The 14,090-nt window shown below is 33.9% G+C and overlaps 1 protein-coding gene across 11 annotated transcripts in view; it reads left to right on the top strand.

Annotated features, from left to right (window-relative positions):
- Positions 1 to 14,090, top strand: part of BCAS3 (BCAS3 microtubule associated cell migration factor) — a 591,905-nt gene that overhangs the window by 123,784 nt on the left and 454,031 nt on the right. For all 11 annotated transcript variants that reach the window (XR_005364629.1, XM_038547981.1, XM_038547978.1 and 8 more), the window contains exon 8: positions 12,793 to 12,900. Coding sequence is in view for 10 of the 11 variants with exons in the window: in XM_038547981.1 (XP_038403909.1) it covers positions 12,793 to 12,900 (108 nt within the window). In the remaining variant the exon portion in view is untranslated. The remainder of the gene's footprint in view (positions 1 to 12,792; positions 12,901 to 14,090) is intronic.

Below are 14,090 nucleotides of genomic sequence, written 5' to 3'. Positions count from 1 at the left end.
TAGGAAGATTACTCTGGCAAAATAGATAGATTTTTAAGTCTGTAACCTTTGAGTGTGGTACAATGAAATAGATCGCAAATCCCCATGCTTATAGTCCCTAATTATGGGTACTGCTCATTACACTCTGTTTTTGAACATCTTGTTTCCTTCATCCATTCTGATTACTCCTTCAAAAATATTTACTGACAGTATATTATATTCTAGGCACATAGTGAGGGCATTAAAAATGAATGATAATGTCATTAGTGGCTTGAACAAGATCACAATATATTGGAAACTTGAAAATAAATAATTTTAATGAGCATAAAAATATTGTAATGTTTTTGAAATGTCGTTTTGTCCCAGGGTTCCATCCTCTAGGTTAAGTTTTTCCTTTCTACTTATTTATCAACTTTTTCTGTCAATATGGTTGAATATATACACAAAGATGCCCCCATTGACTGTCTTGTTTAATAATATTATTTCTAGTCTGTGTTTCTCAGACTGGAAAATGGCATGTACCTATCATTATTGTATCAAGCAGAGTATTTTCACTGCCCTAAAAATCCTCTCTATGCTCTGCCTATTTATCCCTTCTTCCCTCAGCTTCTGGCAAGCACTGATCTTTTTACTGTCTTCATAAATTTGCCTTTTCCAGAATGTCATATAATTGGAACTTCATTCCATTTAAGGCTATATAATATTAGATCATATGTGTATACCGCAATTTGTTTATGCTTTCATCAGTAAGGGATGTATGGCTTTTTTGGTACTTTGTGGTGGTTATGAATAATGTTGATATGAATGTTCATGTATATGTTTTTGTGGACATATGCTTTCATTTCTTATGGATATACACCTTGGAGCAGAATTACTGGGTCCTATGGCAGTTCTGTGTCTAGCTTTTTAAAGAGCCATCAAACTGTTTTCCACAGAAACTGTACTATTTTACATTCCCACCAGCAATGGAGCAGGGTTTCACTTTCTCTACGTCCTTGCTAATGCTTGCTTTTTTTCAGTTGTTTTACTATGACCAACCTAGTGGGTGGGAAGTGGTATCTCATTGTGGCTTTGATTTGCATTTCCCTAGTAATTAATGATGTTCTGCATCTTTTCATATGTTTTTTGGCCGTATCTCTGTTTTTCTTGGAGAAATGTCTAATCGTATCTTTTGCCCTTTTGTAAATACAGGTTGTTTGTCATCTTATTGAATAGTAAGAATTGAATATATTCTGGATACTAGACCTTTATCTTATCCCTGATTTGCAAATATTGTCTCTTTTTTCAGGTAGTCTTTTCATTTTTTTAAAAAAATTTAAATTCAGCTTAGTTAACATATAGTGTATTATTAGTTTCAGGGTAGAGTTTAATGATTCATCAGTTGCATATAGCACCAAGTGTTCATTACATCTTGTACCCTCCTTAATACCCATCACCCAGTTATCCCAACTGCCTACTCACCTCACCTCCAGCAACCCTCAGTTTGTTCCTTAGTGTTAAGAGTCTCTTATGGTTTGCTTATCTTTCTGTTTTTATCTTATTTTTCTTTCCCTTCCCTTATGTTCTCTGTTTTGTTTCTTAAATTCCACATATGAGTGAAATCATATGGTATTTGTCTTTCTCTGACTTGTTTCACTAAACATAATACACTCTAGTTCTAGCCACATCATTGCAAATGGCAAGATTCCATTCTTTTTTTAAGGCTGAGCAATAGTCTATTGTGTGTGTGTATGTGTGTGTGTGTGTGTGTGTGTGTATGTGTATACATATGTACTTGTTATGTGTATACATATATATGGTACATCTTCATTCATCTGTCGATAGACATCTGGGTTCTTTCCATATTTTGGCAATTGTGGACATTGCTGCTGTAAACACTGGGGGGGCCTGTGCCCCTTCAAATGACTATTTTTGTGTCTTTTGGATAAATAGTAGTGTAGTTGCTGGGTTGTAGGGTAATTCTATTTTTAACTTTTTGAGGAACCTCCATACTGTTTTCCAGAGTGGCTATACCAGTTTGCATTCCCACCAACAGTATAAGAGGGTTGCCATTTCTATGCATACATGTCAACAACTGTTGTTTCCTGAGTTGCTAATTTTAGCCATTCTGACAGTGTGGGGTGGTATCTCATTGTGGTTTTGATTTGTATTTCCCTGTTGATGAGTGATGTTGAGCATTTTTTCATGTGTCTGTTGGCCGTTTGTATGTCTTCTTTGGAGAAATGTGTCTTTTGCCCACTTCTTGATTGGATTTTATGGGTTTTGGGTGTTGAATTTAATAAGTTCTTTATAGATTTTAGAAATTAGCCCTTTATCTGATATGTCATTTGCAAATATCTTCTCCCAATCTTTTCACTTTCTTGATAATGCCCTTTGATGCACAGAAGTTTCCAATATTGATATAATCCAATTTATGTATTTTTTCTTTTGTTGCTTGTACTTTTGGTGTCATATCTAAGAATACTGCCAAATTCAGGGTCCTGAAGATTTCTCTATATTTCCTTCTAAGAATTTTACAGTTTTAGATCTTATATTTAAGCCTTTAATCCATTTTGAGTTAATTTTTACATATGATATAAGATAGAGTCCTACTTCATTCTTTTGCATGTGAGCTTTCAGTTTACCCAGCACCACTTCTTGAAGATACTCTTTCCCCCCCCATTGAATAGATTTGGCAACTTTTTTGAAAACGAATTGTTCATAGAGGTATGTGTTTATTTCTGGAATCTGAATTCCATTCATTTATATATTTGATGTTATGTCAGTATCACAGTGTTTTGATTAAAATTGCTTTGTTGTAAGTTTGCAGTTGGGAAATGTGAATCTGCCAAGTTTGTTCTTTTTCAGTACTGTTAGGCTATTATGAGCCTTTTGCAATTCCATTTAGGAATTAGGTTTGCTTTTCATTTCTGTAAAAAAGGGGCAGAAATTGGAATTTTGATAGAGATTGCATTGTTCTTGTTAATGAAATTGCTTCCTTAATTTCTCTTTTTGTGATTGATAATTACTGTTTTATGTGTTGATCTTGTACCCTGCAACTTTCCTCAATTTATTCTAGTTCTAGTATTATTTTGTGGATTCTTTGGGACTTTTAAAAATATATTTGATCATGTTGTTGCCTGTGAATAGAGTTAGTTAGTAAAACTTCTTTTCCAATTTAGAAGCTTTCTATTTCTTTTTCTTGCCTAATTGCTTTTGCTAGGTCTTTCAATACAATGTTGAATAGCAGTGTTAAAAGTGGATATCCTTTTCTTTTTCCTGATCTTAGGGGGAAGACATTCAGTCTTTTGCCATTGAGTATAATGTTAGCTATGGGTGTTTCATAAATGCCCTTTATCATATTTGGAAATTTCCTTTTATTGCTAGTTTCTTATATGTTTTTATCATGAAAGGATGTTGAATTTTGGGAAATGCTTTTTCTGTATCAGTTGAGATAATCATGTATCCCCCCTACCCCACATTCCATTAATATGGTGCTGATTGTTAAGGAGTTTATTATTTAATTCCACATATTTGTGGCCCAGTGATTATTTAAGAGGTTATTGTTTAATTCAACATATTTGTGAATTTCCAGTTTTCCTTCTGGTTTTGATTAACAATTTCACTCCACTTTGGTTAGAAAGCTTGTTTTCATTGTTTTTAAATTTATTGAGACTTGTTATGTGGCTAACATATGGTATATCCTGTAGAATGTTCCATGTACACTTCAGAAGAATGAGTATTCTGTTGAGTGGAGTCTTCTATAAGTTGGTTATGTTTAGTTGATTTTTTTTTTTTTACTTTCTTTTTTAAATTTTTATTTATTTATGATAGTCACACACACACAGAGAGAGAGAGAGAGAGAGAGAGAGAGAGGCAGAGACATAGGCAGAGGCAGAAGCAGGCTCCATGCACCGGGAGCCCGACGTGGGATTCGATCCCGGGTCTCCAAGATTGCGCCCTGGGCCAAAGGCAGGTGCCAAACTGCTGCGCCACCCAGGGATCCCTGTTTAGTTGATTTGTAATGTTGCTCATAAGCTGTGTTTATTTTTCTTCATTCTTTTTTAATTTTCCTCTGATGTGTAATTTCAGTTGTCTTATTTTCAAGTTTGCACATTCTATCTTCTGCCTATTCTGATATTCAGATACACTTCTGAAACCTTTAGTGTGTTTTCCATTTTCATTATTGTATTTTTCAGTTTCATTATTTCTATGTGGTTTCTGTTTCGTAATTCCTAGATCTTTATTGATGTTCTCAGTTTGAAGTTTATCTTCCTCTCTGTATTTTCTTTTAGCTCTTTGAGCATGATATTTAAGTCAATTGATATATATTCTTTGCATACTAAGTACAATGTCTGGGTTTCCTCAGTGTTAGTTTCTGTCAGTTTGTTTCTATGAATAGGCTATACTTTACTTTCCTGGTTCTTTGTGTGCCTTGTAATTTTTTGTTGAACAGTGGGCATTTGAATAATGTAATTTGCAACTCCAAACATCAGATTGTTCTCCTCTCTGGAGTATGCTGTTTTGACCTGCATCCAACCATTGTTTAGTGGCTTTTTCTAAACTCTTTTTGTAAAGACTATGTCTGTCTTACATGATTACTGAAACCTCTGTATCTGGCAATTGGACAGTGATCTGACAGAGATTTGCTTAAATGGCAGATACAAACAAGAAAAATATAAATAAGATTTGCATATTTGTACTGAGCTGGGATGGTCCTTGAGTGTGTAGTGATAGCATCTGTAACACTTCCTTAGCCTTCATCTCCAGCTTGTTGCAGAGTCAAAGACTTAGCCAGAGATGCAAATTGTGTCCTTGCAATTTTTTTTGAGCAAGCATCTGGCTCTGGGCATGTGTATTATATTCTTGATTACCCCATACAGTGGGGTACACACCCACACACATGTTTTTTTCTTTCTTTTTCATTTTATTTTTATTTTTTATTTATTTTATTGCTTTTTAATTTAAATTTTGTTTCTGGAGTTTTCTTTTTTTAAAAAATTATTTTAATTCTAGTATACAGTGTTATATTAGTTTTTGTACAATATAATAATTCAGTCTGATTTTTCATGTAAAAGAATTGGCTTACCTGATTGTGAGCACTCACAGGTAAGGAATAAGGTAAGCTGGCAGGCTGGAAACTATCAGGCAGGGTTGATGCTACAGTCTTTTTTTTTTAATATTTATTTTTATTTATTTATAATAGACATAGAGAGAGAGAGGCAGAGACACAGGCAGAGAGAGAAGCAGGTGCCATGCCCGGAGCCCGACGCGGGACCCGATCCCGGGACTCCAGGATCGCACCCTGGGCCAAAGGCAGGCGCGAAACCGCTGAGCCACCCAGGGATCCCCTGATGCTACAGTCTTGAGGCAGAATTTCCTCAATACTATATATTTTTATAAATTGAATCTATGTTCAGTTCTTTTTATCTGCTGTTTTCCATTTTATCCCTTATCCTCTTCTATATATATATATATATATATATATATATATATATATATATATGCAAATGGTAGGTATTTGTCCTTTTAATGGCTGAATAATATTCCAGTGTGTGTGTGTGTGTGTGTGTGTGTATATATATATATATATATATATATATATATATACACACACACACCATGTCTTCTTTTTTTTTTTTTTTCACCATGTCTTTTTTATCCATTCATCTGTCGATGGACATCGAGGCTTCTTCCACGGTTTGGGTATTGTGGACATTGCTGCTATAAACATTGGGGGGGGGCAGGTGTCCCAGTGTTTCACTGTATCTCTGTCTTTGGGGTAAATACCCAGGAGTGCAATTGCTCTGTCGTAGGGTAGCTCTATAGAAAAATACATACCTGATAAAGGATAGTTTCCAAAATATATAGAGACCTCTTAAAACCCAACAATAAGAAAATGAAAAACCTGATTAAAAATTGGGCAAAAGATCTTACCTCAAACATAATATATAGTTGTCAAATGAACATATGAAAATATGCTCTAGGGGCAGCCCTGGTGGCTCAGCGGTTTAGCGCCACCTTCAGCCCAGGGCCTGATTCTGGAGACCTAGGATCGAGTCCCACGTCAGGCTCCCTGCATGGAGCCTACTTCTCCCTCTGCCTGTGTCTCTGCCTCTCTCTCTCTGTGTGTCTCATGAATAAATAAATAAAATCTTTTAAAAAAATGCTCCATATCTTATATCATCAGGGAAATTCAAATTAAAACAACAATGAGATGCTGTTTCACACTTATTAGAATAGCCAAAATCCAGAAAACTAACAACAACAAATGCTGGTAAGATAGTGAGCAACAGGAGCTCTCATTCATTTCTAGTAGGAATGCAAAATAACAAAACCACGTTGATAGTTTGGCAGTTTCATACAAAGCTAAACTCTTGCCATATGATATGATCCATGAAATTACTTTGCTTGGTATTTACCCAAAGGAGTTGGAGATTTATATTTGCACAAAATAGCGCACACAGATGTTTATATTAGTTTTATTTATAATTGCTAGAACATGGAACAATCAAGATATCCTTCGGCAGATGAATGGATAAAGAAACTGTGGTACATCCAGGTAATGGAATGTTAATCAGGACTGAAATGAGCTATCAAGCCAGAAAAAGAAATGGAGAACAGTGTCAAATGCACATTACTAAGCGAAAGAAGTCAGTCTGTAAAGGCTACATCCTCTATAATTTTAACTCTACTTTCTAGGAAAGGCAAAACTATGGAGATAGTAAAAAGATTAGTGTTTTCCAGGGGGGTTGAAGGAGAGATGAATAGGCAAAGCGTACAGGAATTTTAGGGTAGTGAGTCTGTTTTTCATGGTAGTATAATATTAGATATATGTCATTATAAATTTGTCTAAAACCATAGAATGTACAATACCAAGAGTAAGCTGTGGACTTTGGGTGATTATATGTCATTGTAGGTTCATCATTTATAGTAAACATCTTATTCTGATGGGGGATGTTGGTAAAGGGTAGTCTGTGCATGAATGATGGGAAGATTATATGGAAAATCTTTATATCTTCTACTCAATTTTGCTTGAAACAAAATGCTCTAAAAATAAGTATATTTATATTGGCAATATTTTTTAATGTGTTGAATAGTATTACAGAGAAACTAAGAAATACTGGAGTAGACAAGATATTTAGATGGAAATATTTATAATATTTTCAGTATTTTTTCTTTTAAGAAATCTGTTGTTTTATAGTTCCTTACTGATTAATTTAACCATTGCATTTTCTTCTTTCTTTTTTTTTTTAAGATTTTATTTATTTATTTAAGAGAGAGAGAGTGAGAGACAGCAGAGTAGGAGGGAGGGACAGAAAGAGAAGCAGGCTTCCTGCTGAGCAGGGAGCCCAACTCAGAGCTCCATCCCAGGACCCTGGAATCACAACCTGAGCCAGAGGAAGATGATTAACCAGCTGAGCCGCCTAGATGCCCCTAAGCATTGAATTTTCTGTAATGGAAGCTTTTTAAAAAAATTTGCTTCTCAAATAGTTCTCATCAACGCACTTCACTGAAATGAATGAACTATGTAAATACCATCATCACATTGACTGTGGGAGGACTTTTCCCTCCCTAATAAAAGCTTAATAATTTACTTCCTGGGGGGATCCCTGGGTGGCTCAGCGGTTTAGCGCCTGCCTTTGGCCCAGGGCATGATCCTGGGAGTCCTGGGATCAAGTCCCATATCGGACTCCTTGCATGGAGCCTGCTTCTTCCTCTGCCTGTGTCTTTGCCTCTCTCTCTGTCTCTCTGTCTATCATGAATAAATAAATAAAATCTTAAAAAAAAAAATTCCCTCCTGGATATAGGTCATGGGTACACTAGGTAGCAGATCATTCTGATGCAAAATTTTTCAGCTTTTGTTCTTGGTTACTCACTATAAAACAAACTACTTAAAGAGAAGGTTAGTTAGGGACAGTTGTGTTCATTTCTATTTTATATTTATCTTGAAAAGTAACTTTACACTATGTATGTTGATATCTATGTATTAGAAAGACAGATGCTGGGACCACAATTAGAGTTTCTGAACCAACCATTTATTAATAAAAATTGCATCATTCCTGCTTTTTTTTTTTCCAGCTTCTGTTTGTTTGCACTATGTTGTTACATTTTAAATTTGGCTCTCAACATTTCTATGTGGAACTTTTTTTCTTAAAGCATTAATTAGGTTTATTGTAAAGTTAAGTCATAGCTTTATATTTAAATATCAGATGCAAACCTGTAAAAATGTTGAACCATTTGAGTTCTAGAAATCTAATGAAGACTCATTCTATATACAACTTTCTTGTGGCACTGTCTGGTGTATACTAGAGTACAAAGTAAAAGCTTATTTCGTGTCTATATACTTTAGTTTTAGTTTAACACGTGTCCTTTCGTTATGGGGCATGCATACTGCTGATGTTATGGAAAGATTTCTCATCAGCCTATCCATGAGGAAAATTAAGATTGTCTTGCTGTGTCGCAGGAAAATAGTTAAGGCTTTTAAAAGGAGAGAAAATAGAGAACAAAAGGCTATGTCAGGCGTGTACACAACTGTGTTATTGGCAAATAGCATGACTCCTTTATGAATGTATGACTTTCTGAAAACTCTTGTTTTAAAAGAATTATCTTTTTCTGTTAGAGAGTGAATACGTTTTTTCCTGTATATAAATAGATTTTTCAATTCTACCAAATCTTGTTTGGTCAACTCTAAATTGAGCCTTCATAGCATTTGTTTTGTCCACTTCTATTAAAGGTTTTCTGCAGAAGAATCTCAGTTGTGACATTGTATGGATGCCAGTGAAATGATCAGAATTCATGTTTCTAGTGTACTGTAGCTATAATGAGCTGCTAATTGAAGGTGACAAGCTGTTTTTCCTTCCCAGTTGGTCTGGCAAAATGTTAGATTTCATTCATTATTAACTCATTGCTTCTCAGCAGAGGACTGGATTAATTAGTTGGGAACATTAAGAAAAGAATTTTTGCCTTGTGTCATTTTGAGAGATTGAAGTTCAGGTTTTATTAGGTTTTTCCCCACCTCCAGTTTTGCCACACAGTTGTACACAGTTGCGTAAGCACCCTCCATAATCAAGACACAGCACTGTTTCCATCACCCCCCAAATCTTTTCATAGCACTTTACTTAACTCTTTCCCTGCCCTGTGGCAACCACTGCTCTGCTTCCTATAATTATAGTTTTGCGCTTCTACCTTTTCCTTGAAAGGGACCTATAAAGTATGTAGACTTTGTATCTGGCTTTTTTTCACTTCATAATGATGTTGAGATTCATTTATGTTGTTGTATGGATAACTCATTCTATAATACTGCTGAATAATATTCCATTGCCTCAATAATCACCATATATGTACTCATTTATTGGTCTACATTTAGGTGTTTTGTTATTATGAATAACAGATTACCTAGACATATATGGTAGGCTACGTTTAATGTATAAAAAGCTGCTAAACGGGGCAGCCAGGTGGCTCAGTGATTTAGCTCTGCCTTAACCCCGGGGTGTGATCCTGGAGACTCGGGACCCATGTCAGGCTCCCCGCGTGGAGCCTGCTTCTCCCTCTGCCTGTGTCTCTGCCCCTCTCTCTCTGTGTCTCTCATGAATAAATAAATAAATGAATCTTTAAGAAAAAAAAAGCCACTAAACTGTTTTTCAAAGTGACTGTACTATTTTGCATTCCCAACAGCAACAGTTTTAATTAGTTTGCATTCTTATGTTACCAGTCTTTAAGTTTTAGCCATTCTAGTGAGTGTAGTGATATCCCTTACTGCCATAGTGGTTTTAACTTGCATTTCTGTGTTCAGGATCTTTTCAAGTGCTCAGTTGCTATCTCTATATCTTCCTTGGTAAAGTGTCTTTAAAAATATTATGGCCATTAAAAAAATGTGTTGTACGTATTGTTATTGAAAAATAAGAGTTCTTTTTCTGAATACAAATCTGTTGTCAGATACATCTTTTGAAAATATTTTCTCACAGTATGGGACTTGCTTGTTTATAATTTTGATAATTTTATGTTAGTTATGTCTGTTCATGCTTTCTTTTTCTTGTTTAAGAAATAGATTTTATCTAAATTTTCTTCTAGAAGCTATTTGGTTCTTATGTTTAGTTCTTATGTTCTTAAGCTGTGATCCATTTTGAGTTAATTTTTCTATATTACTTAGGGGAAAATTTAATTCCTTCCTTGCAAATATCTAGTTTTTAAAAGCAACATTTGTTCAAAAACTGTTCTTTCATCACTTACTTATATGGTACCTTTGATGAAAATCATTTGGCTGTATGTGTGAGTTTATTTATGGACTCTGTTCTGTTCCCTTGACCTTATTATGCTCAGACTAGTGTCATAATACCTTTTTTTCCCTTAAATCGAGATATAATTGCCATATGACATTATATTAGTTTCGGGTAAATGATATAATGATTTGATATTTGTATATATGGCAAAATGATCACCACAGTAAGTCTAGTTAACATTCATTACCATACAGTTACCATTTTTTTCTTTTGATGGGAACTTTTAAGATCTACTCTCTGAGCAACTTTTAAATATATAATATGGTATTGTTAACTATAGTCGCCATGCTGTAAATTACATCTGCAGGACTGGTTAATCTTATAATTGGATGTTTGTTCCTTTTGGCCATCTTCTTCCATTTTGCACACCCCTATCTTGGCAACTCCTAGTCTGTTCTCTGTATTGATAAGTTTAGGGTTTTTTTGCTTTTTAAAATTACACATATAAGTGAGATCATAATACTATTTGTCTTTGTCTGACTTACTTCCCTCAGTATAATACCCTAAAGGTCTATTCATGTTGCAAATGACAAGATTTCCTTTTTTAAAAAAAATGCCTAGATAATATTACATTGTGTATCTATAGCTGTATCTATCACATTTTCTCTATCCATTTATCCATTGATGGACACAGGTTGCTTCCATGTCTTGGCTGTTATAAATAGTGCTGCAATGAACATGGCAGTGCACAGTGTGTATTTTTGAGTGAGTCTTTTTTATTGTTGTTGTTAAGTACCCAGAGGTGGAATTGCTGGATCATATGATAGTTCTATTTTTACTGTTTTTTTTAAAGTTTTTATTTAGTATGATATCTAAACATTTTTGTTTAAATAATTGATAGAATTTTCAAAATGAAGCCATTTTTGAGGATTTCACTGTAAGAAGTTTTAACTTATGAGGTCAATTTCTTTTATATAGACACTGGGATATTCAGATTATTTCTTTATAGATTGATTTCAGAAAACTAGCTTTTAGTTCCATAGATTTTTTTTTCTTTTGCTTACTCTAGTTTCATTTCATTGGCTTCTTATCATATTATTAATTCCCCCATTGTACTTTATTAGATTTAACTTGCTTTTCTTTTCCTACTTTGTTAAGGTGGAAACATCAATCTCTCTCTGTTCTAGCGTGGAGAACCAGTGTCTTAATTACTATCCTTTCCAGTATAAGTTTGATCATGTGGATGTATATTTATATACATTGTAGAATGAGGTGTCATTCTGGTGGATTTTTTATTAGGGTAGAACTGTGTAAGTTTAGAAAGTCTGTCAGACTGTGTTATATACTTCAATGTATTTGCCTTGCTTTTCTTTTTGTGTAAATATGTCAAAATCTTACTGAATCTGAGGTATTCAGTATATTCATTTATTCAACATATATTTTAAATTTTTACTTTATAATAGTTTGTGCTTAATTTATAAAAATACAGGTGCTATTGTATTAGATAAATACAATATTTATTTATTGTATTGTATTTATGTATTGAGATAAATTACTATATTAATTAACAGTCCATGTTAAGAATGCATATATTAATGGTTCATCTTTATTGTAGGGTTGTCTTTCTTTTTTTTTTTTATAAGATTTTATTTATTTCAGAGAAGGAGTGAGAATGTGCAAGCATGAGCAGGGGGAGGGGCAGAGGGAGAAGCAGACAGGGAGCCTGACTATAGGGATTACACGTGGCTCAATCTCAGGACTCTGGGATTGATGACCTGAGCCTAAGGCAGATGCTTAACCAACCGAACCAGCCAGGTGCCCCCTATTGTGGGGTTGTCTTTATGTATATTTTGACATACAGATTTGTATTATTGAGTTTTATACTTCTACAGTCAAGTTCTTAGCCAGTATAATGACAGCTTTATTTCTTCCTTGTAGTAATTCTTTTCTTGCCTTATGTACAGGACCTTCCATATTATGTTGAGTAGATATGGTTCAATAATGAATATTCTTGTCTAGTTCCTGATTTTAAAGATTTTCAGTGTTTTGCCATTATATATGATTGATAGTTTTTATTTTATTTATTACAGTATTAGATTAATGATATGTTTGTCATGAATAAGTTTTTAATTTTATCAAATACTTCTGCATTTATTAAGATAATCTTATGATTTTTCTTTTCTATAGTAATATTTTGGTGAGTTTCATTTTCTTTTTCCCTAATTTTACATTTCTGAAATGAGTTGATTGGGATATAGTATGATTTTTTAATAGTTCAAATCAATTTCCTTATATTATGTTAATTAGGGGTTTTACAATCATATTAATAAGAAAATGTAGGGGCGCCTGGGTGGCTCAGTCAATTAAGTGCCTGCCTTCGGCTCAGGTCATGATCCCATGGGATCGAGCCCTGCTTTGGGCTCCTTGCTCAGCAGGGAGCTTACTGCCCTCTGCCTCTGCTGCTCCCCCTGCTTGTGCTCTCTCTCTCTCTGTGTCAAATAAATAAATAAAATCTTTAAAAAGAAGAAGAAAATGCAGAGTTTACTGGCCCTTCCATGTTTTAAAAAATAATGGTTTTTGTCTTTTTTTTTTTTTTTTTTTTTTTTTTTAGCACTAGTCCACCTTACTGTTGTGTAGATCTATATTCACTTCGTACTGGGGAGATGGTCAAGTCTATTCAGTTTAAAACACCTATCTATGATCTCCACTGCAACAAGCGGTAAGCATTTCTTAATGTGTTTCTTGTTTAAGGTAAGGTACCTCCTGGGCATATAGAGCTCTACTAGTATTATTCACCGTCTTTGACTTATTTTTTTAAAGAAGTCACAAAATACCTCTCAATTCTGCCAGATGTAGTAGCTGTTAAGTTTCTGAATTAATGTTTTCAAACTTCTAGTCTTGACCCATTAATAGTGAATTTAGTGAGTCATACTACCATTTAAAAACAGAAATGGAAAAAAAAAAATAAAAACAGAAATGGAAAAGAATAAAAGGTATCTGAGCAAATGTACAAAGGTTAAGTATTGCTTTGTGGAACTTTTTTGCATGTATAACGTAACTTTTTAATATATAGAATGTATGTGCTTCTGTGGTATGATACGAACTATAACTTTCCTGTTAGCATTCATCAAAACAAAGCATATTCTGAACAATAAAAATGGCTTTTAAATATTGTTATTTCTTTATATTTCATAGTAAAGATAAAACCTGGACTAGATAGATTTTTCTTTCTTAAATGTGTTTTGTTGAAATCTCTAGGAAAATACTTGTATCTGGGTTGAACCTGACCTAATGATAATGAAGAATTAATTTATAGCCACTGAACGTTAGGGGAGGAAGGGGCTTTAGGAATCTTCTGTTCCAAAAAACCCCCCCAACATTTCCTTTTATATTTGAGAAAAAACTACAGCCCTACAGTGGTAAATGTCTTGATCGAGGTCATGGATGGAAACTGTAAATCTTACATCTTATCAAAAAGCAAACACATGGAACATGGAAAACACAATAATTTATGGTGTGTCAATATAAAATAAATTTTGTAATAAAAGACTCTCTGGTTAGATTTTAAAGGGATTCAAAGAGTGACTCAGAAAGGTAAAGACATACCTGACAAATATAAACTAAAAGAACATGTGGGCTTTGATACTAATGATAAAAGTATTCGAATTCAAGTACAAAAACATGAAATAGGACAAAGAAAAGCTGTTCAGTGATAGTGTGCAGTTCATAGTGAAGATCTAATTATTATGCATATTTATATTTCAAGTAATATTGAACTAAAATTATAGGAAACAGAAATATTATTGCTGGGATAATGTAATTATCCAATGACACATCAAATTATTCAAAATCAACATTATTGAATGGATGGATCCAGTGGGTAATATATTTAACCTGGGAAAATATAAT

The sequence above is a fragment of the Canis lupus genome, chromosome 9, assembly GCF_011100685.1.
Source record: "Canis lupus familiaris isolate Mischka breed German Shepherd chromosome 9, alternate assembly UU_Cfam_GSD_1.0, whole genome shotgun sequence".
NCBI classification, from domain to species: domain Eukaryota; kingdom Metazoa; phylum Chordata; class Mammalia; order Carnivora; family Canidae; genus Canis; species Canis lupus.
Note: the sequence above shows the minus strand (reverse complement) of the source record. Positions and strands in the feature narration are given on the sequence as shown.